Here is a 24,847-nt window from a genome sequence, read left to right on the forward strand (position 1 = left end):
TAAAGATCCATTAACACATTATTTTAAAATTTTTTTATAAAAAATAGTGTCAATTCTTTATATAGTTAGACTCAAATATCATTGATATTATATCTCTCGAATGAACCTTCTTCTCCATAAACCCAACACTGAATCCACTATGTTTTTTAAGAGAGAGAGATTCCCAACAACAATATTGTATTTGGTTGAGGTTTCTTGCAATCATGTGTTCAAAAATGTGAATTCCAAGGTTCATGTTTAAGGGTGGGGATTCGGGGTTTGGTGATCATCTATTTGGAGTTTAAAATTGATTTCGAAGGAAAACTAGTTTTCGATGAATCGAAAAAATCAAAGAAAAATTGGTCTATTATTAAGGGTCACCCCTCCAGTCTCGTTGTCATCTCCTTAATCCCATCAGTTTTCGTAATTATTATAAAGGTAGAGATGACAAATGATCAATTTGTCTTCACAAATATTGTCTGAACTCGTTTTCGTTTTGACGAGAATCCCCATATTAATCAAGTATGAATATGGGTATGAATAATATCCGATATTTTCAATTAGATAATGGAACGAGATGAATATGTACATACTTGACTTGTCTTATTCTCATACCTTTACCAATATATATATATATATATATATATATATATATATATATATATATATATATATATATATATATATATATATATATATATATATATATATATATATATATATATATACTAAAAAAAAGTAAATATTCAAATTAAGAAATAATCTAAATATTAGAATTTACATTTTCATATGATAAAAACAATGGATGTTGGATTAGTCCGAATTCTTAAGCTTCAACCACGATATAGCCGTGAGAATGAAGAAAAAGTTACATTGTGAGTTTGATTACAAACTTAATCATTTTTAAAACTTTAAACGACGATATATTTTTCTTAGTTTCCATTATTAGTAAGAAAAATAACAATGATAGAAAAAAAGAATAGCATACCAAAAGTTTGAAATGAAAATCATCTTTTACTTTGTTTTGGAGATTGAGAAGCAAGCATCCCTATAGCAAGTGGTGGATGAGAGAAAGAGCCATTCACAATGAGAGTGGAAAGCCATTTGTTTGCTGCCTCAGAATAGTGCACACCATCCCAACTAATGTACTTTGATGAATCTTTACATTTGTAGTATTCTTCTTCTCCATTTTTTATCTTCTTTCTTCCACAGTCAAAATAGCTTACACTCCTACTCCCACAGCACAACTTCTTTGGATTAACAAAACCTACCTCATACAACCATGCAATTCAAACTATAAGGCTAATATATATACGTTACTCACTCCAAATAATTTTATTCTATATGTAAGTTTTTAATGTTGTGGCTTCTATATTTTCTTTTATTCAATTAATTTTTTTTTTAAAATTCAATTGAGTCTCTATATTAATAAAAAAAAAACTAATTTCTCCTGTTAAAATCTTCACCTTGGTTCCTTGCATTTTTTACTAGTTCATATTTGGCAGAGTAGACATCAACATAGGTGAAGATGGCATTGGTGAAGTTTTTTCTTAGCTCAAACACAATGTCCTTAAGTTGGTTGTTAAACTCCTGAGCAATCTCATTCTCATTTTTTCTGCATCCAGCAGAATCCAAGTCTTCGTATGTGAGTTTGTTCATCATGTTTTTTCTTGGCAAACATCCAATTGGACCTGTGTTATGTATCCAAAAGAACCTGCCTCCTTCGTTCAAAAGTTGCTGAAGCAAAAACCAACACAAGAGTTGGATGAAAAATATATTTTTAAAAAAGATGATTGATAAATCACCATAAATTGCCAGACAATAAATTAAAATTAAATTGTGGTACATAAAAAAACATTATAAATAAATTCTAATAAATAAGGAATACATTTGTTAAGAAGTGGGTTTTAACCCTAATTTAATCCTACAAAATTGGTTTGTAGAGTGAGATTTGTATCCATTTATATATTTTAAATTAGCCTTATTTCTAATTGATATGAAATTTCTAACAGAATTTACCTGCAATCCAAAAGAAAATTGGCTTAGTATACTTGGGATTGTTGATCTAAGTGATTTTATGTCTGAGCTCATGAAACCAAAGCTTAGATCATTCTGACCAATATCAATGGTGTATAGGGCATTGGAGAAGTTGATGGACTTCGGTAACCTACTCTTGAAAGATGCATCCACCCCTATTATGGAAAATACATTAATAAATAATATTATTAAAAATGAATTATTTTCTTGCAAAATAAAAAGTTAAAATCAATGTGAACTAATTTAAATTCACTCTTTAGATTTGTATAATTAAATAGAGGAAGGAGAACAAACTAGTGTGAGAGGTTTCATTGTAGAGGGCCATTGTTCTGGACTTGAACTGTATGAATTGAGATATTTGAAGCCCAAAGTTAATTGGGCTAAAGCCCGTCTTTTGTATGGATGAACCACCAGCTGCAAAGTTTGCACCGTAACTGAAATTTGACCCAATGGAATCCAAATATGCACTCAAGTATGGCATCTTCAACTCTTCACCTAAATATGCACACATTAAAAAAAACATAAAATAAGTGATAACAACTAGTTTTCTTTATGAAACTAATCATGGGTTTATTACTGGATTTGAGTTTCAACCTAGTTTATTAAAATTTAAGATTTAAATATGTTTATTTTCGATAAACTTAAATACAAAATTAAAATTCGTCTTATATTAATGTTTAATATATTTTAATTCATAAACTTTAAAAGTGAATTAAAATAATCATCTTAATCTAATACTATTTAAATTTGTTTACATGTTAAATAGTATTTTAGACGTTTAAGTTCAAACGTGATGAATCATGTAAATTGTTTAAACGTTACTCTAAAACACTATTTAATAATTAAAAAATAACAACATTTGAGTTAAAGACTATATCTCTTTATTTTTAAATGTATCAAAAAATTTAAAAATTATATTATATTAAAGTTTGAAACAAATTACAATTTTGTATCAAAATTTAAAAACTAAAATTATATTTAATCAAAAGTTTAACTGGCTAAAATATTAAAGTTGCATAATTTGTTTTAAGTGATTTTTAGTTGTCAAATATTGTTTAGGAAAAAGATAAAATAGAAGATTTGGTTTGTGCTTACAGATGAAATCAATGATGAGTCGGCCATCACAGTTTCTTGTAGGGAATTTTCCTGGAAAGTTTTGACCATTGGGAGGAAAAACCATTGCAAATGCTGCAGAAAATGTTCCTGTGTCTGAATTTGAGTCTCCAAAGTTATAAATTGCTGAGTATTCTTTATGCTTATCATCATCATCTTCTCCCTTTCCTCCTATCATCAATAAACCTACCAAACCAAAAACAAAAAACATCATCTTCAATCCCATGTTTCGTCACACACCAAAAACAAATAAACTTATTCAATATTCACATATAAACAGTTTCTTCACGTTTCAAATCCATAAAATGTATGTTATGTTTTTTTACGTTTAATTAACTTTTAAGTAATTCATAATTAGTGAAATATTTATTACTAGAAAGTTTTTGTCTGAAATTCTAAATATTTTTTTATAACTTTTGTTTAATTAAATATTCAAAATATATATTTTTTCATATTTGTATCAATGTTTGATTTTTTTTTAATATATGAAGTATGTAATTATTACTTTTGTCTGCTAGTCTTCAATTTGCTTTATCACTTCTTGTTTTCATCTCTAGTCTGGTTTAACTTACCAGTCAACTGAAGTTGATCCACAAATTAGAAATTAAAAAAAAAACAATTATTTGTTGATGACAAAATGAATTACTAAGCACTTAGATAAAGATAAAATAAACATTTTAAACATTCAATCGAACAAAAAAAATTAATAAAAATTCAATTGAATGGATAATTCTATTATTGATTTAATGGGAGTGGATTGATCATGTTACTTGTCTTGTTGGTGAATCAGAAACAGGGAAAGCTCACTTAAACAACCATGTTCTACTAAATTAAAATAAAAATAAATAGATTGAGAGATTAATTTGTTTTTATATTGTATGGCTTGTACTTTGAACATAAGAATAATATTTCTATAATTAAATTATTCAATTTTTTTATGATATTTTGAATGGGTAATAATGCTCTAAATTGTAATGAATATATTGCTTTTAAATGAAATAAAGCAACGAAATATAGATGCCATTTATTAAAAGGATTAAAAGGATAAATATTGATCTAAAAAGATAGATAAAGAATCCTTTAAAGATAAAAACAAGAATGCTTATTTACTTTAAGATTAAAAGAGGCATGAGTGTAACAAGGAAAAGTGATAGAATAAAAATTTAAGGCTTTAAATAATTATTTGTGGAAGCTTTGAAGGAATCCACAATGAACTAACAACCTTGATGAAAGGAGCATGTGTACTTAAGGAACCTTCCTTTTATTGAATAGGTTAAATTCTATTCAAATCTTTAGAAACATTTGACCGACAAAACTCTGAGAATCCTAACTTTGACCATTATGGACATTGGACAATCCCCATTAGGACATTGTGGGATTCATATCTTCCCATATCCACTTAGCTTTTTTCTATTATTATTATTATTATTATTCTTCATTTTCAAAGCATATCCACACTATAGTTGCTTCAATCATGCAGAAGAAATTTGATAGTACTGGAGGGTTTGGTAGTTTACATGGGATCTTACATTTTCATAATGCCAATCTACACATGGAATTGACACCATACAACTTAATATATATAATGTTGAATTTTCTTATTTTTACTCCATGAAACTTGGATTCACTTAGATTTTCAAAAATGAGTTATGTTCAAGTTGAATAATTTTTGTTTTTCCCATTCAAAACTTGAAAATTTCAGCAAGTTTTTATCTTTTTCACTCTGGGCAACATGAAACACACAGGGATGATAATTACTGTTATTCAACATGAGGTCAAGTAGTTCAACAAACTATTGCTTAGAAGGAAGATAAAACCTAGAAGGGAAAAAAAACCCATCAATATTCACTATCTGAATCGCTCTTCTTGAGGTAATATTTACACAAGAGTGCATACAGTAGCAGACTCACTGCACTTAACCATGATAGAAGCCAATAGTAATTGTCCAAACGTGCTTCAACCATATCATCACAGAACCAGCTTGGTATTCCCTTTGAACTTGTGTAAACTTCGACTAGTGTGATCAGCAGTGCACTCACAAAGCTTCCAACCCCAAAAACACTGGTGTACAAGGCAATTCCCATTGTTCTCATTGTCCTGGGAACTTCACCATAGAAGAACTCTTGCATGCCAACAACAGTGAAAATGTCTGAGATTCCAAGAAGAATGTACTGTGGTAGCAGCCAGAAAATGCTTAGAGGCACTGTCTCTGAATGTAATCCTGCACTTCTCATTTGCCTTCCAATCTCAAGCCTTCTAGTCTCAACTAGAGCTGCAATAATCATGGCTATGATTGAGAGAACCATTCCAATTCCCATCCTTTGCATCACACTTATACCCTTGTCCTGCCTTGTAATCACCTGAGTAATTGGTATGAATATTTTGTCGTACAGTGGCATCAGTAGTATTATGGACAATGTTATAGCACTTTGGAGTGTGGCTGGTGGGATCTTGAAATCTGCACCAATGTTCCTCTTCATGGTCATGCCTTGTTTTGTGAAAAATGTTGCAGGCTGCTGGAAAATCACTGCAAACATTAGAAGCATTGTCCATATGGGCAAAAGCCTCACCATAACCTTGACATTTTTTAGAAGATACATGCCACTTTTAGAATCATCATTCAAATCCTTCAGGCTTTCCAAGTTTTCAGGACAAAGGGGTTTCTCTTGAAGCCTAAAACAAGAAAAACAAATATTCATGTTAAGTACATTGAGTATGTCATGGTAGTAAATTTAAAGCTTAATTGTACTTCTGCCACTCCTATTATTAATGAAATTCAATTTTGGTCCTTTAACTGTGCAATTTTAATTCATCTGATAATATCTAGTATGTATAAATGCTTCCTCTCATGCAATGCCACATCTACATTTCTGTCAAATATTGGATGTCAAGTTAAAAGATGAACCAAAATTGTACCATTAAAACAGTAGATGATCAAATTTGCATGATAAAACAGGGAGATCAAATTGAATTTCAGTGATAATTAGGAATGAATGGTGCAATCAAGTCTAAATGTGACTTTCTATGAAAGTGGAACTTACTCTAGCTCCAGCACTTCAGACTTGTCATTAGGTAGGGTAATTTCACTATGGAAACATCTCAATGCAGAAGCTTTTATGGTTTGAAATATGTTCATGATGGGCTTCTTAGCTTCAAGGAATTCATGCTGTTTATATAGATATATAGGGCTTCCAGCAGAGAAAATCAAAATGGACATAATCATTGAAATAGCAGGGATGGCAAATCCTGGCACCCATCCAAAAGTGTCTTGGATGTAGGACATGACTGTAACACCCAGAAGGCTTCCACTGCAAACACCAAAATACCACCATTGGAAGAATAGAGTCTTTTTGTTGTAACTTTTATCATCTTTGCTACAAGGCAGTTCTTCCTCCTCGCCAAGTTGATCTGCTCCAAAGGCTTGCAGAGATGGGTTATATCCACCTTGGCCTAATGAAATTAAGTAGAGAGACAGAGATAGAAATGAAGAAGACATTGTTCTGTTTCTGTGATGCCATGACCGTGCTAATGCTGTTGTTGTTAATGCTACAAGTCCCTAAGAAGAGAACACAAAACAAAATATAGTTACTAGCAGATGCATCCACAAAATGCTGCCATGTCACTGTACATGTTCATAATGTAACAAAACCACATACTAATAATATGAAAATTTGTCAAGCACTTCAAAATCACTGTGTACATTGGTCTTACTTTGTTTCGATGAATAAGTTACCCTATTGATATGAATTCAAGATATCAAATCAGTTCTGCATGACACTATAATTGGTAAATAACTTTAGGTTATTTCACCCAGGGATTTGTTTCAATAATGATCGCCTTTTAGCTAGTGGTGCTATAATTCTTAATTTAATAACTTAGTGGTATGCTTTTTTCTAAAGTTAAAGTAAGACAAAAAATTTATAATAATATAACTTTGTGTACTGTAAATTTGGTGACTTCACTTGAGTTACTTCCATGAAGTCGCATGCCATGGATTCCCATTTCAAAGTCCACTTTTGAAATAAAAATTTATTTGTATTTATCCATTCCATTAGTATTAATTACTGTTTTTAATAATGCCCTTATTTCAACATAACTTTTTCAAATAAACTTTACACATGTTATTTCATGTTAGTAAGTTAAAAATAATTTTATTATAAATGATGATAACAATTCTCCTGTTCCTTAATATGTGTGATATCCTTCTAACTCAACAGATAAGAATGAGAACAGAAATGAAGGCAGTAACTATTTCAATTATTGAGAGGTTCTCCTAGTCAATAGAGGACATAAATAATGATAAGCTTCTAAATAAGAACATACTGTATCAATTTTGAGTTACTACAGTGAAGGTAACAAGAATAATATATTTATTTCCCAGTAGTGGATGCACACAAAAACAAGATTGTCCACGTGTACCATTTGTGTGAATTACTATAAATGGATATTTATCTATCACGTGTGGCTAAACATATCAAATTCAGTACCTAAGATTTCTTGCTGCAGCTTGCAGAGCTATAAAATAGTGTTTAAATTAAGGCATTTACTCCTACTATGCTTGGAATATTCCATCAGACATTTTAGTGTTTGATAATTTGTTTGTGTGAAGTTTGTTCTACTGATGCAGAAGAAAATACCAGTTCTTTAATATGATGAAGTATCACATGTTCTTCCTCACCAATGAAACTCTTTCCATCGGTTTTCTTTTTTAATCAAAGTTTGGATAGATATTTTAGTGGGGTGTAGAGAATCAGATTTCAAAGGTAGTAAAACGTGTGGCACTAAGGTTGACAGAAGGTGAAATGTTAATTAACTGAGAAGGGTCCAAAACACTGATATCTTTTCTCAGCCTGCTTAACTCTCTAATTGGTCCAAAAAACACTGAAATATCCTTTTGTGAGAAGAGTGCATATGACTCGGACTCCAATTTACAGACTCAATGGATATCCTAATCATATGTTACACCGAGTAGGTCAGCTAAATTACCAGCCACATACACGTTTCATATTTAAATTCAGAAGTGGCCAATAAAGTTAGGAGGCAAAAGAATCAAGAGCTATGATAAAGTTCCCATATATAACTAAGAACAAAAGTTATATGCATGTCTTTAGATTTGTTTTTTTCATACTGTTCTCTATTCAGAATTGAAATTGCACCTTAGTGACTTATGCTGATCTTGAATTGAAACCTTTGTTATGCAAATTTTTCAAGAGAAAATTCAACTGTAATTAGAAAACAAACATAAAAGCACCTAGATGAGAGTGCATTTAAGTTTTGTCATGCTACAAAAATACATAAAAATGTGAAAGAAAGGGTGAAGGAAAATTTGTGGAGGGTGACTCACCACAAAATACAGGAAAGATGAGACCATTATGGTGGAATATTTGTGCCAATATGCGTCGGCAATGGGTGCCACCAGCAAAGGCATTATGGAAGTAAAGCCTACCCAACTGTTAACCATCTTTGCTGCAGATGAGTTGCTCAAGTTCACAACATCAGTTAGGTATGTCACCAGATTAGATGCCACCCCCTTGAATGCAAACCTCTCTATTCCTGCAATGGCTGTCAAAGTGCACCAACAAACATCTCAAAGTTAAGTTTTAACCCCAAATAAATTGGCCTAATAGAAAGTCAGAAAGAGCAAGAACACTAGACTTATAATATTTGTTAGACTCTTGACTCTGTCTTTTCTGATATTTTATAAGATGCTAGAATACAATACAACTCCTTTCTGCGCTTCTCAGTTTTCAAGGGACTTTTCATTTTTCACATACTCAGAAAATATATTTTGGGTGAATATAGTATCCCAAGACAAGAATCACAACGCAAACCAATCCCTTTAAGTATTAAGATCCGTCTCAGCAAGTTATTCTCAAAAGATGGTGAATAAGACACATTTATTTAGAACCAGAGAGAAAGCCATCATTGGGATTATTTATGATACTTCCCTCTTCTCATCCAAGCATGATTCTCAAGAGCAACTATCATGCTTAATCATAAGCAAATTCAAGTGCAATAAGATGGTTGAAAACACCAAAATGGACAAAAAAATGCTTACCTATGAGAAGAATGCATGACTTATTGAGCCTCTGCTGTCTCTGTCCACCTGCCATGAGAAAGAGATACACCAAATAATGCACTAACCAACCAAACCAGCACTCTGAACTTCAAAAGAGCCTAAGAGGACAACAAGAGAACCACAAAGCGAAGTGGGTTTTGCTTCCTCATGAACATGTTTTGGCACTTTCAGTCACGAATCACTGTGCACTTAGCTCAACCCCCCACCACTACACAGCTTTAAACTCTTTTGGACATTGTAGCACACATATTATACACACACACACACACACATATATATATATATATATAACAGATGGAGATGGATCATTGTTGTCTTTAGCTCCTTGTAATGGGACACTAGGCTTTTCACTTTGCAGCTGCACCTATAGCATGCCAAACCAAATCACTTGCCACATCAAAACTTTACTCTTCGTTTGTTGCCTTGTTCCATGTAGCAGGTTTTTTTTATTAACGGTCATAAACACAGCAGATAAGTGCAAAAGTTACAGACTTTTTCTGTTGTGAGAATGGCATTACGATTTGCATTAAGGGTTGGAACCAATCGTGCTTAAAATCAGTGGATTCTTCCAAAAACACTCTCTTCTCCTCTCCGACACGTGACTGCTGCATGCCTCAACACGTCCAAAACCATTGTTCCTGTACACGTAACCAAACCCTGAGCTGTGTGAATATTATATGTTATAATGTACGTTACAGCCTACTGTCATAATTCAAAACACACCTATTCCACGTGGAAAATGAACTAGTATTAACCATAGTAATTTCTATGACATCTATTTTTGCATCTCCCCGAAAATACTACACTCTATATTTTTCAGGTATTCTAACTACTTACAAGTTATAATGTAGGCATGGAAACTAGCAAGAGATGATTGATAATAGATTTAACTTGTTTGCTAAATATAAGACAACATTTGGTAGAAAAAAAATCATTTTTATTTTGATTTGAATTAACTTTCTTTGAGGAATGAGCCAAGCAGTCAACTTTTTTTTTTAAATGTATTTTTTAGTTAAATATTTTATTGTAAAAACATTTTTTTTAATAGGATAAAACATGTGTGAAAGAACATTTAATTATTCTTTAGTTTTTAATCTAATCAATGTTTGGCCTACCCTATTTTCTTTACATTTGTTCCAATTACATCATTTGAAGAAGTATGCACATTCAAGGAATGTTAGAGAAATGGCAATTGTATGAAAGCATATATTATATTCCGTGTGAAAATGCATATCTCAATCATCATCAAATTTATATTAAAAAAAAAGAGAGAAATTCCTAAGTGCTGTGCCTACTTTTTGTGCTATGACAATTCCCTTTATCTTTTTTTTTATTTTTATTTTTATGAAGTAAATTGCATTTCCAAATCCAACCATTAATTTTGTTTTTCCTATGGCAAGTATAAATTATTTGGTGGTAATCCTGTGTTTTCTATATGTTTTCTTCTATCTATTTTTTTTGTTTTATACAAGGGTTATAATAGTCTATTACCCCTTCATATATGACTTTTTATTGATTGGATGAAATTGTCACTAAACTCAGTTTTAATGCATTACAGTAATTTCCCAAATTTTAAAATACCAGTCAATTCAATTGTATTACAATTATTAAATGATGATCATTATTTATTGTTAAAACGAAAATAAAAAACTTACTTTTAGTCACTATGATATATATATATATATATATATATATATATATATATATATATATATATATATATATATATATATATATATATATATATATATATATATAATTTGAGAAATAAAGTCAATTAGTTAAGTAATACTGGACACAAAATATGGAGGTCTAAAAAGAATTTAACTGATTTGTTTATTCTGACAAGTTAAGCACATGATATTACAGTTATAAAATATTTACTCAACTAACCTATTTATTTTGTATTATTTAAAAGAAATTAATATAAATTAAGATTAAAAAACACATACATAGTCCAATTTTAACCCACAACAACTAATAAATCCAAAATATATATATATATATATATATATATATATATAATAAAATATAATTTATTATCGATTTCCATTTCCAACTTGAAATGAATATAAAATGTGTGTTGCATCTATATTTTATTAAATAACTAATATATTTTTATTGACATAAATCTTCAAATATTTATTAATTTTTTTTACAATAAATAAAAATATTTTAAAGAATTTAATGACAGAAATACATATAGTAAAGAACTAGAAAATGACATTTTATAAATTACAGTGCTTTAAAAAAATAGTGAGACTCGACTATTTTAATATTAAAAGATTTTAATATAAATAATTTTGTTATGAACTAATGTTATTATTTTAAAAACACTATGTTTCTATAAGTTATTTTTAGAGTTCTCTAACTTCTCTTTAAGGCTGTGTTCTTTTGGGTAGATTTGGGAGAGATTATTTGAATGGATTTGAGGGTAATTTTTTAGTTCTTTTTTTGAGTGGATTTGTGGGTAATTGAGAGTGGATTTGGAAGTAAAGTTTGTGAGAATTAGTGTAGGATTTGATTGATGTCATAGATTTTAAAAATTAGTTTAATTGGTAGAAATTAAAGATTACCAAAATGCCCCTAGTTATAAAAGTAATATAAAATGTTATATTTAATTGTAAAAATGTTTATAAAGAAAAAAAAATTATGAATAACTTATAAAATTAATGTTTAAAAATTATAAAAATTAAATAATCAACTTATTTTTAATAAATTAGAAAATATAATATACCTAATTTTATTAAGATGTACATCTTTTTAAATTATAATACTAAAATAATTATAAAAAAAACTGAAAAATATATATTGCGTAACCGGTTACGCGTTTGCCAGCCATCCCTGTGCCAAAGTTAATAATGTGCACTCGCATGGTCTTTGACCGTGCATCTCCCTGGGTATTATGGAAATGGCTCAGTGCAAATGTGTAAATGTGGTAACAATCCGCTCAAATCATCTCAGTAATGCGAAGATCGATCAAACCGTGCCATCCCGCAAATCCATCCTTTTTCGTCTTCGACAATCGCTGCAAACGAACATGTTCGCTCTTTCCATCGTCGCTCGCAAATCACTGTAAACAGTGAATTCCCTTCAACCGAACACACCCTAAGGGTTTTTTCTCTTTACTAGTTTGATTGAAGAACTAAGATCGCAGGATTAAGTTTAGGTTATTTTCTCAGTCTTTTTTGTTATCTGTTGCACGTTAGCCTTCTTTCACTTGCATGTGTCTTTTTAGTCATTTACATGAGTTTTTGTTGATCACTAATCATAACAGGATGTCCTGAGCGTTCTTGTGATGTTTTTATGAGTAGATAAAACATCCTACACGTTGGAAGGAGTTTTGTTGGTTAGGATTTTGTGAGCTATTGGTCAGGTAAGAAAAGTTAATTGCATTATATTTTGTTTAGTTATAGATATCTTAAAATTTGTAATTTCCTTATTGAGTTGTATGATGAAATTTGATCTGCTGAAATTGGTTTGTTGGATGTTTATTATGTTGAATTGTCTTGGTTGAGTTTTATGTTGAATTGTCTTGGTTGAGTTTTATGTTGATTGGAAGACTTAGGATCTAATCAATTCATTCAACTAGTATGTGCCCTAACATTAAAATTTGTTATTGACCAAAGAATTGAGAAGGGAATATCAATTTAACCATTTGGACATGTTCCATTTTTCTAAGTCAAAAAAATTGCATATGTTATTTTCTAATACAACGTTGAGATATTGATGCTGGTATTGTGGATCTTAATTTAGTCCACATCACTTAATACTGTGAGATGTTGTTCTCTACTTAACTATATAAACAACCTTCTGTAAAGCTTGAAAGATACACCAAAAAATAAAAATATACTTCCTAGAGTAGTTCGGTGGTTGCAGCTTTGTCTGATCTTCCACATCAGGAAAGATTTGATTTTCCTTTTTCTTAGGAATCTTAGTTTAGAGAAGTCGTGGGAGTTTTCTTCAAAAGTAGCAGGAGCAATGACAATGAAAGAAGGGAAGGTGAAGATTGAGAAATTTGATGGCAGTGACTTCAAGTTTTGGAAGATGTAGATATAGGACTACCTGTATTAGAAGTTGTATCTACCTTTAAGAGGGGAGAAGTCAGACGACATGGAACATTCAGATTGAGAGTTATTAGATCGGCAAACCCTTGGAGATCCACTTGACATTGGTCAAGAATGTTTCTTTCAACATCATTTTGAACTCTAGTGAACCTCTCCATAGACCCACTAATTGCAGGTTGGCGTTGAGCTCTAGTTGATTTGGCAGATTTAGGAGCATTTTAGCTCCAAGCCACTGAGCGCCACTTTTGAACCATTGAGCACCGTAAATTACATATGATTTGGCGTTTAGCGCTAAGCGATAGTAGGACATCATTGAGTGTCTTATTACACTACAGGTCTGAAGCAATTTCGTTTCAAGACGTTGGGCAATAAAAGTGTGTTAATTGTTGAGTGCCATGGTTGGTGCTATGTGCCACCTTTTGCGAGAAGTCATGTTGAACACTACCTTTGAGCGCTAATGTGTATGTTTTGTTATTTTCTTCTTTCTTGGTTGTCTGAAATAAAATTTTGATGGAACTGATGTATATTTATAGTATTGTTTATTAACATTTGTGGTGATTATTATAGTTGTGGACAAGTATGATGATGGTGTTAAGAGAAATTCAAGGAGAAATTCTTTAGGGTGATAATCTTAGTGTATGCATTGACATTAGAGGTTCAATAAGGAGGTATTCTGATATTCTACCAATCATTCAACTCATATAAAGAGGAATGGTAGGGGGAGAGAATGACAAGAGGTCCTAACCAATGGCTATTTTGGTCCTAGGCGCAAAGACGACTAACCTTGTGAGTGGTAGGGTGATAACCCCTATGATCATGACTCTACAGAGCATAAATACTAGTACAAGTGCACGCTTATAGTGAAACCCAATGTTAAAGTCATGTATCCTACTAATTGAGTCTAGTGTCAACGGTTTATATGTATCTATATGATTTATTGTATTTAATCCATGTTTAGCTTATATTTGATACGATTTAATTGTCTTAAGATAACTCTTTTGCACATTAGTTGATCTTGTTGTTTCTTTGGATGTTTCTTGTGTTTTTATTTGTTTCTTTTTACGATGATCACCTTATAAGTGTGAGCAAATAAGGGGTAGATGTTGAAACATTTCTGATAGAGGACAATGATATTGCGAAGTGTTCTTCCTAATGGTCTAATAATTTGCTTTAGTTGCCTAAATATATTTCACTATTACAATTATTTTTTAAAATAATTGTATTAATACCATATATTTATAGTTTAAGACAATCTACTTGTTTATCAACATTTTAATGTTTTATTTTTTTAATTATAAGGTGTTAAAATTGAAATGTTTCCCATATTATTCTCTTCTTTCAAATAATAAAAATACATAGTTATATAAATTTAAAATAAAATATTAAATGAATTAAAATTATTTTAATAATTAAAAGAAAAACATATTTGCATACTCAAACTAAAAAAATCAAATATTACTTGTACTTACACTCATCCAATCAATTTAAATATCATATATCACTTTTATACATCATAATAATAATTCAAATATATAACACATGTACATATAAATATAAATACAAGTTTAAATATTATTCATATACCATGCCATAAAAAAAACATTGCCACCCATCTTCTTTTAATGTTATCTGTATAACTAATATATATATATATATATATATATATATATATATATATATATATATATATATATATATATATATATATATATATATATATATATATATATATATATATATATATATATAAATATATGAAGTGATTGAACCATAAAGTTCTTAATTATGTATTAATTACCCAATTTTTAGTTAAAAAAAATGTTACCACATACGCACAGACAATATTCACGAGTTACCAAACACATGCACCTTTACATAAAGCACATATTTTCCAACATTAATATTAATAAGATTGATATGAAGTAAATCTAAATAATATTTGAATCTTTATATAGAGAATAATTATCTGTTATATTCTTGTGTCGCTATTTGATATTTACTATCTTTTTTAATATTAAAGCACTCATAATTTATAGTATTTTATTTTGAAATTTTCACAATATTAGAGTAGAAAAAAGTTTTTTTTTAACATTAAATGTTTTATAATAGCACTTCTTTTATTTTATTTAAACAAATTGGTTACTCAGAATTTTATCCAAAAGATATAACATCGTCATGCATCTATCTCTATTCGTGTCTTTAACTTTGGTGCTTGAGTGAGATGGACACCACTTTGTTTAATTATCATACGAAACTGTAGTGGGTTTCTGTTTCTTACACCTTCTCATCATGCAACAACTACTGTCGTCATAAAATGTTTGGTCCAACCAAAGTTTACAAATGAATTCAGTTTTTCCAAAAATAAAAAAAAAATCAGAAAATGAATTACAATATCTTTTTTCTAAAAGTGAAAAGGATTGCGCAGTATAGAAAATAACAAAGGATTATAAGATTAAAAGTGAAATGAGATGGCGATATGTTGAAGTAAAAAGATCAAAGTTAAAGCTTTCGTAATTATGAGACAAAATTAGTGACTAAAACTTTTTAAAAATTATGAAATTAGAGAATAATCGTTGAAAATTAAAATGTTGTTCTCCCCGTTTTTTCCTTTTCAAAGATCAATTCTATGAAACTCAAACACGAAATGAATTTTCATTAAAGGTAAAGTAAGGTTTCTTTTAGCACGTCATTGTATTCACAAGTTGAAAGATTATTAATTGATTTGAAGCACAACCTTCAAGTCGCTATCCATCTTGTTATATGCCAAATTCACCATACTTCAATGAATATGCTTATGGATTTGGGAACTTAATTTAGATTATTCTATAGTACTGAGAATATTTCTAACCAAAGTTAATTACTTGAGGGATTCTCAAACTTAACAATTAATTCTTCTTTCATTTCTTAGTTATGAAACTCGTCTGAGGTTTGCTCCAAAGTGAAAAGAAAAGAAAATCTATTTTTTTTAAATTGATTTAACATAATTAAACTAGTAAAAAAAGAAGCTAAACAAAAAAAAAAAGATACTTAGGGTATTTTAGTGCTATTTGGAGCTTTTATATTAAGTTCATCTTAGAATTATTCCTTGCTAATTAAAATTCTATTGCATTAGGATTTTTCTTTAACAGAGAGAGGTTTATGCCTTTTGTAGACTTAGATATTTTTACAAGTTTCAATTAATTGAAACTAGAATTGTAGACTTAAATTTTATTTATTTTTTAGTTAACCCTTAGTCTAGACTGCCCACATTTAATGCTTGTTATATATCCCTTTCATATGACATGTTGTATAAAAATCAAAACTTATATTCTCTCCATAAACTTAGGGTGAGGTAATCAACTCAGACCCTTTAAGTTGGATAAGACAAATTTACAATAATTTCTAAAGCAAAAAGAGAATAAATGTGTATCTATATATATATATATATATATATATATATATATATATATATATATATATATATATATATATATATATATATATATATATATGAAATAAATTATATTATTAACCAAAGTTAATAAAGTTATTTTACAAACAGCAATATAAGGTATATGGGTGTATTTAGATATACTTTTTCATAAATATATTAAAAGATTATATATGAATTAAAAAAAAAGTTATATGATAGAATTTTTACCCAAAAAGTAGAAACCAAGATTTATTTGACCATGGCACCATGCGACTGCTACTGTTATTTAAGAAGAAATTCCTTAGTTGACACCTAGGAAAGGAACACTATGTTGGCATGAGTGCGCTAACCCATTTTTCACTTCAGCAAATTGAAGGTAAAAAAGAGAAAAAAAAAATTCTTTGATTCAGATAATCTCTTTCATATATATTTATTTGTTTTTCTGATAAGTGTTTGTGAAAATTTAAACAAACATATACAGAATTACCTAGTCATCTAGTAATTTGTAAACTGTAAGACTCGTTTTTATAGTTTTCAGACCAAACTCAGCCAAACTTTTTTGCAGAGACAAAATTCTGCACTATGTATGTGTTTTTTGATTGTGTCAATGAAAATTCTATAATATCTTTCTTGTCACTCATGGTCCTGGCTGAACTCAATCACAAGAAAAAATGCAACTAATTAACATATATTACGCAACTGGTCCATTACTTATTTTCTTTTCCATAAAGCAAAAGGTGTTGGAAAAACAAAAGAAAAAGCTGCATAGTCCAAAACAGTTTTTCCAAGTTTATGCAGCATGCACAAACAAATGCTTTATTTCTCTGGTAGATCTAATCTAATCCAATCCCTAAGAGCAGTGTTGTCCATAGAAAAAAAAAACATTTGGAAAAGGAAACACACATAGTCTTGATGTCATTGGACGTTGTTTGAAGTTTTGAACAATCCAAACACTGTGTCGTGAATGAATGAAATTGCTTAGGCAACATGAAAAGCCATGGACAAAGCCATGTATCTCTGCCAAAGAGCAATGAGAGCAATGCATTGCTTTCTTTTCTGACAAAGCAGACTAGGATGCATGGAACAAGCATGTAATGGAAAAGCTTTTGGGACAGAAAGTGATGCCCCCTTAGGATTTTTAATCAAATAATTGTGAAGGGTGTTATCAAGAGATGTTCAAAAAGGTGGTGGTGTTCTAGCTGCACCAACTTTAATCTCCACCAAAAGGGACAGTTAGGAGGTCTTTAATTTGGCAATCTGTTCCAAATTAGGTTATTTTTGAAAGAATCAAAAAGGGATCAGAATATCTGAGTTGATTCCACTTTCTGTGAGTGATCCCAGCATTGAACACTAAAATTTTGGCCTAGGTGTCTCAATGTTCCATCTTTCAATAATCTACATCACTGACCTTCCGTAAATCCTTGATGAAAAGTAACCCAATTTACTTTCTACATGTCAATTTATTACACATATTGCAGTTTTTCACACTATTTTAATCATGACACGGATGGTTTTCATTTGGGGTAGTAAATATATCGTACATGTGAAAACATTAACTGTTACATAATTACAAACAGGTAAACGACATTGATGAGTATTTGTTAAAAATAAAGAGATTACTGTTACCTCTAGAGAGTACTTGGAAGAATGCTCTCCCTTTTGAATCCCCAGAACTGTGTTGAGAAATCAAAAAGATCCATGCAACCTCGTAGTTCTCTGATTTCTGCACAAGCACAAAGATTCATCCTCAAAAATTCTGTGATATTCAAAGGAAAATTTCTTTGGAACCAATCCTAAAGAATCTCTATGGAATGCAGAAACTGGTTCATGAGATCTGATTTAACCTCTTGTAACTTCAATTTTCCTTATTTGCTGCTAAATTAATGGTGCACCATACCAGAATACTTCGACAAAAATATAGTAATTCTTGTCACTACCTAATTTTTCCTTTATAGAAAGAAAAAATGAAATGAAATGGTTTGGTTTATCCCCATAAAAGTTCAGCATGGGATGTGCATATTGCAGGCATAGTATTATATTTGAAAATAGTTATATATATGCATGTTTAAAATAGTCTTACTTACTATTACTAATAATGAATAATTAATTTTGCAATTGTTACGCTTTGGCGTAGCAGGGTAGCCAGGGAAATATCTTGGCCCTAACTAACATAAATTATTAATTCAACCAAAAGAGTTGAGTTAATTAAAAAATTGTTCGAGGATTCATATATTTAAAAGAGTGACACTTTATAATTAATATATTTTTTTCATTTCAATTTGGCACAAGTTCTTAAATTTTGTGTATATATGAGAGTTTATATGAACATATTTTGTAGTAATTCCATTGAAATGATTTTCCCTAAACTCCTTAAATTTTTTATAATTTTTTTTAATCTCTATTGATATTTGACAATTAATGCTTAGCTACTAGTAGTTGATAAAAACAATGTTTGCTGCATGAATGGCACAGGATTCATGATAACTATTATTGTGTTGGTATTCAAGAATAAAGAAAAAACGTACGTAAAAGAAGTTCTAAAACATCACCATGCATTTCCATAACTATTAAATCTTCCATATATTAGTGTTTAATTTTCTTTCTTTAAAAAAGGAAAGTGATAAAATTGAGAAAACACTTTTGGAAACTAAAAAGGGGTTTTCCTAAGAAGGGTTTATTCACCTTGTAAGAAAAATGGGGCAAGAGAATTCAAACCCATATCAAAAAAGTGAAAACTTGTTGTAGATTTTAACTATTAATACCAATTTATATTCAAGAGTATGTTTGTATAAACTTACGCACGATGACTTTTATGAAAACAATCCAAAATTAAAATTGATTTACGTATAAGTTAATTAATAGAATCTTTTTTAGATAACTTCTCTAAATTTTAACCGTGGAAATTATATTTCTTTAATTTTTTTTTCCTTTTAAAATTCGTTATAGAAATATTTATTCAAACAAACTCTTGGGTTTTTATTTCAAAGTTTATTTAGCATATATTTATATATATATATATATATATATATATATATATATATATATATATATATATATATATATATATATATATATGAATCAAATAATATGTTACAAAATAAAACATTATATTTTGTTGAATAACATAATATTTTTGAAATTAAGGTTGAATATAAAAACACGATTTTATTCTTTTCATTTTTCTGATCAACAATCTAATGGAGAGAAACTTATGTTTTCTTTATAAACTTCTCTTCTAATTCTTTTAGTCAACACAAGCTAAAAGATTTATTAATTATATGATTTTTTTATTTTCTCAAACATCTCTATCTATTTAAACAGATAATAAATTGTGGTTGCAATATTCTTTGATGAGAAGTTGACATTTCTTTTTCTAAATTCAAGATTGGATCATAGGTGTTCTCGTAGTTGAAAGTCATGGAACTAATCTCTTAAAAAATCAAAATACTAATTTATGTCACAAGGATATAAAGTTAACATACACGACTAGAAAAGTAATATATATATATATATATATATATATATATATATATATATATATGGTGATTTTTTTAATTTGCTCAATTAATTTAACTAAGTTTTAACTATTATTAAAAAAAACAAGTATTATCAACGGTAAAAAATATTAAAAATATGTTGATAACGACATTTTTTTTCGACAAATTTATGTTTTGACGGATTGAAATTCGTCGATAAATATGTAATTAGTGATATTTATTAACGAAAATTTATATTTGTCAAAAGTTATCGTAAAAAAATCAGTCAGTAATTATTGAAAAAAAAATTCGCCAGTAAATGTCACGAATTGGTTTTCTCTTTTCTCCTTCTTTCTTCTTTCTTATCTTTTTATTTCTTTTTGTGTCTTCTTTCCCCTCTTTCGCACAGGTACCACATAAAAAAGGGGAGAGTGCATTTTCATTCCAAAACCAAAACAATATATTAATTTCTTTTCTTGTCTGATATGTTGATAGCTTCTTTGTGACGTGTTATCACAAATAGATAGGAAAATAAATTCCTGAATTGTGAAGTTAAAATAGAATTGAGAAAATTATAAGGGAAAATATTGTAGAAATTTTTCAAAATTCTAAGGTAAAAGTTATTAAGTTAAATTTTAATTTATAATGTCTTAGTAAAATTATGATTTAAACCCTCCGTTGGTCCTTATATTTGTTGGTGAATCTCAAGTGGGTCATCGTTTTTTTTGTCTCAATTGAGTTCATATACCTGTAAAATTGAGTCAAGTAAGCCCTCTTCGTTAAGTTTTCACTTACGCGTCTAATTGCGATGATGTGGTGCACACTTAAAATGTTGATATGACAGTGTTATATTACATGGATGTTTTTTTAGGTGAAGCTAGTCGTCGCAACAGTGTCATTCCCCACCATCCTCGTCACCATGCTCATCTCGTTGGATAACCATCCTCCATCACGCGCTACCACCCACACAATGAATCACACCACTATCTATCCTTCTCTTGCTGCGAATGCCGCGAGCGATGCAACATCCACCATAAACACCCAGAATCGCGAGCAACCTCATCGCTCCACCATGAACCATAAGCGCTGCCATCACCACAGTATCGCTGCCATCAAACCCTAGCACAGTGCCGCCATCACCTCGCGCAACCATCACCTCCTCGCGTAGTTCACCTGCAACCCAAATTGCAGCGGCAAAATAATCTTCTTCACCATCACGTCGCGCCTTCATCACCAACCCAGAATCACGAAGAACCCTAAAACCCCAACCTCTCCAATCTCTACGCGTTGCCTCCATTCAAACCTGCAACCAAGACAACACAAAAGATCCAGGAAAAGTCCCAAATCAAAACCCTAAGTCGCGATCTTCAATTCATATATCAATTCGCCCAGAACCGCGACTTTAGTCACCGAGCAAGGACACGAAACGCGCAAAAGGATCAATGTATCTTAGGCCAAATGGCAAGAACACACACACACTTGAAGAACCCCACCTGAAATTCTCTCAGTAGGTTGATGTCGACCCAACTCCACAGCCCCAATGGCAAGAACAGAAGAAGCCCAAAGAAAGTAAAGGAACCCCACTTTCCAAAAATCCATTCTTTATTCTTTTTTTGTCACCCAGAAACTCCTTGATCCGATCAACATTAGTCTACAACTGCAAAGAAAGGGAGTTGAGACTATAAGGCAAAAGATGAAGTCACAAGGAAAAGTGGTTGCGAGAGATTTCTTTGCAATGGAAGAAAGGGATGTGTGTTCTTCCCAGCAACAATGAGAGAGATAGAGAAAGATACAAAAATATTATTTGAGGACCAAAAGAGAGTGAATTTGCTTTGAAGAAATAAGGAAAAAGGGTTTTCCTTAGTGAAAGAAACAGTATGAAAAATGGGTTATTGCTGAAGATTGTGCAGCGATGGTGGTGGGTGGCGGCTGGAGAAGAGGCCGTCGCGGTCGGTAGGGCGATTCTGGGAGGGTTTCCGGTGACAGTAGAAAAAGTATAAAAATTTAACACATCCGCGTGGAATGGTTGATTGTACAACAAATCACCTATTCAATTTAATATACAATGCCACACCATATAAAAAAAAATACAACTCAACACAATTAGACGCCGTCAGTGAAAACTTAACGAAGAGGGTTTAATTGACTCAATTTTACAAGTATATGGACCCAATTAAGACAGAAAAAAACGATGATCCACTTGAAATTCACCAACAAATATAAACAACGAGGTTTAAACCTAAAAAATTATTCATTACAATAAATAATAAGCATAAAACGGCATAAATAGATATGTTTATCATTATCTATATGGAAATAAAATTAAAAACCTACTTTATATAAAAGTAGTAAAAATAATAGCGCTTCATCTTATGAGGGGATGAACAATAAATAAAATATATGTAAAAAATTAATCTCAGATAGAGAAAGATAAAAGTTAAAATTTGATAAATATTTCGAAGGTATAAAATACAAAATTTTAGAAACTAGTGTTTTAAAACAATGTTGCTAAAGTAACATTTCAAAAATATTACAAAATGTTACAAATATTTGCTTATCCAACAATATTACTAATAAAGTTTAAAAAAATTAATTTGTAAAAATTATAAATTAACTAAAATGATGTGTAAAACATAAAATTTCAGTACCAAAATAATATTTATATAGTTTTAGTAATTTAATATCATCAAATGATCCTGGGGAGAAGAATAAATGAGTCATGAACCACTTATTTATTGGAATAAACAAAACTCAGTGAATGTATTTACTTTTATTTGTTACCATGAATGGAGTATATTGGATTTAAAGTTTTTTTTTTAGTAAAATGTTGGATTTAAGTATAGATGAATTGATGGACATGTATAAGAATTGTTTTAAATGTAGGGGAAATGAGAATATATATATATATATATATATATATATATATATATATATATATATATATATATATATATATATATATATATATATATATATATATAAACAGATTATGTAATTAATAAATAGATAGTTAAAATGCAAATAGTAAAAAACAACATAAAAGCATATTATAAAATTGAAATAACATATGTTATTGGAAAAAAATTAATGTTTTGTCTTATCTTAAATTGCTCCATGAAAATACAAGTAGGAAAATTTATCCTTCTCCATAAATTGAAGACCTATATGCATAGTGATGAAGATTACCCAGAATTGAAGTTAGAGAGAGATGTCAAAAAATTGAGTAAATTTCAATCCGAAAGACTTGGCATAAAGTATCAATTCAAGGTGTGTTTATGTAGTCAATTTAATATCAGAAAAAGGTAAATAACATAAAAGCTTATTAAATGTGTTAGGTGAATATATTGGAATGAATTATTTCACATGTAAATGGTAATATTAGTATACTAGTTAGAAATTAATGAACAAAAAGATATTATATTATAAGAGTTGACTATGATAATAAACTGTAAATAAAAACGTTTCATTTTCAGTGTCCTCTAAGTACCTGATAATATTTAAGTAGTTTAATAAATATATTAAATGTATCATCTCAAATAATAGTGTAATACTCTTAGTTAGAATGTTATATCATCGTTATTCATCTAGCATAAAGAAAGTATATGATTCTTTCATTAGAGTCATTCCAAAAGATAATATGAAACGGAAGTAAGTGCACATACATACAAAAAGAACATAAAAACTAAATCATAATTATACAGTTTTTTGAAAAGATAAACAAACACAATTTACTAATAGAAGATCTAGACAGATGTAGTATCATTTTCTTCTTAAACAAGATCAATACTTATTTTCTTATGTGCTCACATTCAATCATGATAATCATTGCAAAAATAAAACAACAAACATAAACAAGCTAATTTATAAAAGAAACATGCATATAGTTAGTCATATATTTCATAATAAAGTCATACAACTCAAATAGTCAATGATATACGAATCACATAATTAAAGACTTTTACAAACTCAATTATCCGTATACATACACTGATATCGGATTCACTAGATACATATACTTGTGATGGTTTTTAGCAAAGTCATTGTCAATTAGTTTCTCCTTATCACGCACAAGATTAACCCATTTTGCGTCTTATACCAAGGAAAAATCCCTATACTAGGATCTATTCTCTCACCATATATCTCATTCTACTTTATCTGAGTGTAAATGGGTTATTAGAATGTCAAGATATCTCCTTACTTGAATTCATACATCAATGCATACACTAAAGACAACCTAACACTAAATTGTCCCAATGAAATTCCTTAAATCATAACAACATATATCATTACTACAACCATTGGATATGAACTCATATAAGCAACTAAAACCAACAAAAACTATAAAAAAAAGGATTTCACATCAAATAGAAACACTACATTGTATGGTGCTCAATAGTATAAACCACTACTCAACACTTTCTCATGAAATTGTTCTCTAACTTTGAAATTTAAGACTGACACATAGTAGTCCAAAACCATCTCTTAGTGTTCTATCACTACATGGTTCTCTTAGAATTTAAGATTTGCACTCAACAATACAAAATCACCGTTCAACGCTCTGTCACCACATGACTCTCTGACTTGGAATTTAAGACTTGCACTCAACGCTACAAAACCACCGCACAACATCCTATCAATAGATTTTGTAAAATTAGGTTTTCAATTTTGTACAATTGCTAAATTT

General features: G+C 29.8%; 2 protein-coding genes across 2 annotated transcripts; both read right to left on the bottom strand.

Moving 5' to 3' along the window:
• Window positions 1–986: 986 nt before the first annotated feature.
• Window positions 987–3,355, bottom strand: LOC124820441 (GDSL esterase/lipase At3g27950-like). Its single transcript, XM_047292125.2, has 5 exons — window positions 3,112–3,355; window positions 2,311–2,511; window positions 1,999–2,171; window positions 1,446–1,716; window positions 987–1,246 (listed from the first exon to the last, which is right to left on the bottom strand). The coding sequence occupies exons 1-5, from the start codon at window positions 3,353–3,355 to the stop codon at window positions 987–989; spliced, it is 1,149 nt and encodes a 382-aa protein (XP_047148081.1).
• Window positions 3,356–4,877: 1,522 nt separating this feature from the next.
• LOC124820439 (Major facilitator superfamily protein) lies at window positions 4,878–18,393 on the bottom strand. Its single transcript, XM_088114095.1, has 5 exons — window positions 18,314–18,393; window positions 9,188–9,846; window positions 8,474–8,691; window positions 6,171–6,685; window positions 4,878–5,802 (listed from the first exon to the last, which is right to left on the bottom strand). Exons 2-5 carry the CDS (start codon window positions 9,240–9,242, stop codon window positions 4,968–4,970), a joined length of 1,623 nt encoding a protein of 540 aa, XP_087970221.1. The 5' UTR covers window positions 9,243–9,846; window positions 18,314–18,393; the 3' UTR covers window positions 4,878–4,967.
• Window positions 18,394–24,847: the final 6,454 nt, after the last annotated feature.

Source organism: Vigna umbellata, chromosome 4 (assembly GCF_029865625.1).
Source record: "Vigna umbellata cultivar VRB3 chromosome 4, Vumbellata_1.0, whole genome shotgun sequence".
Taxonomy (NCBI): domain Eukaryota; kingdom Viridiplantae; phylum Streptophyta; class Magnoliopsida; order Fabales; family Fabaceae; genus Vigna; species Vigna umbellata.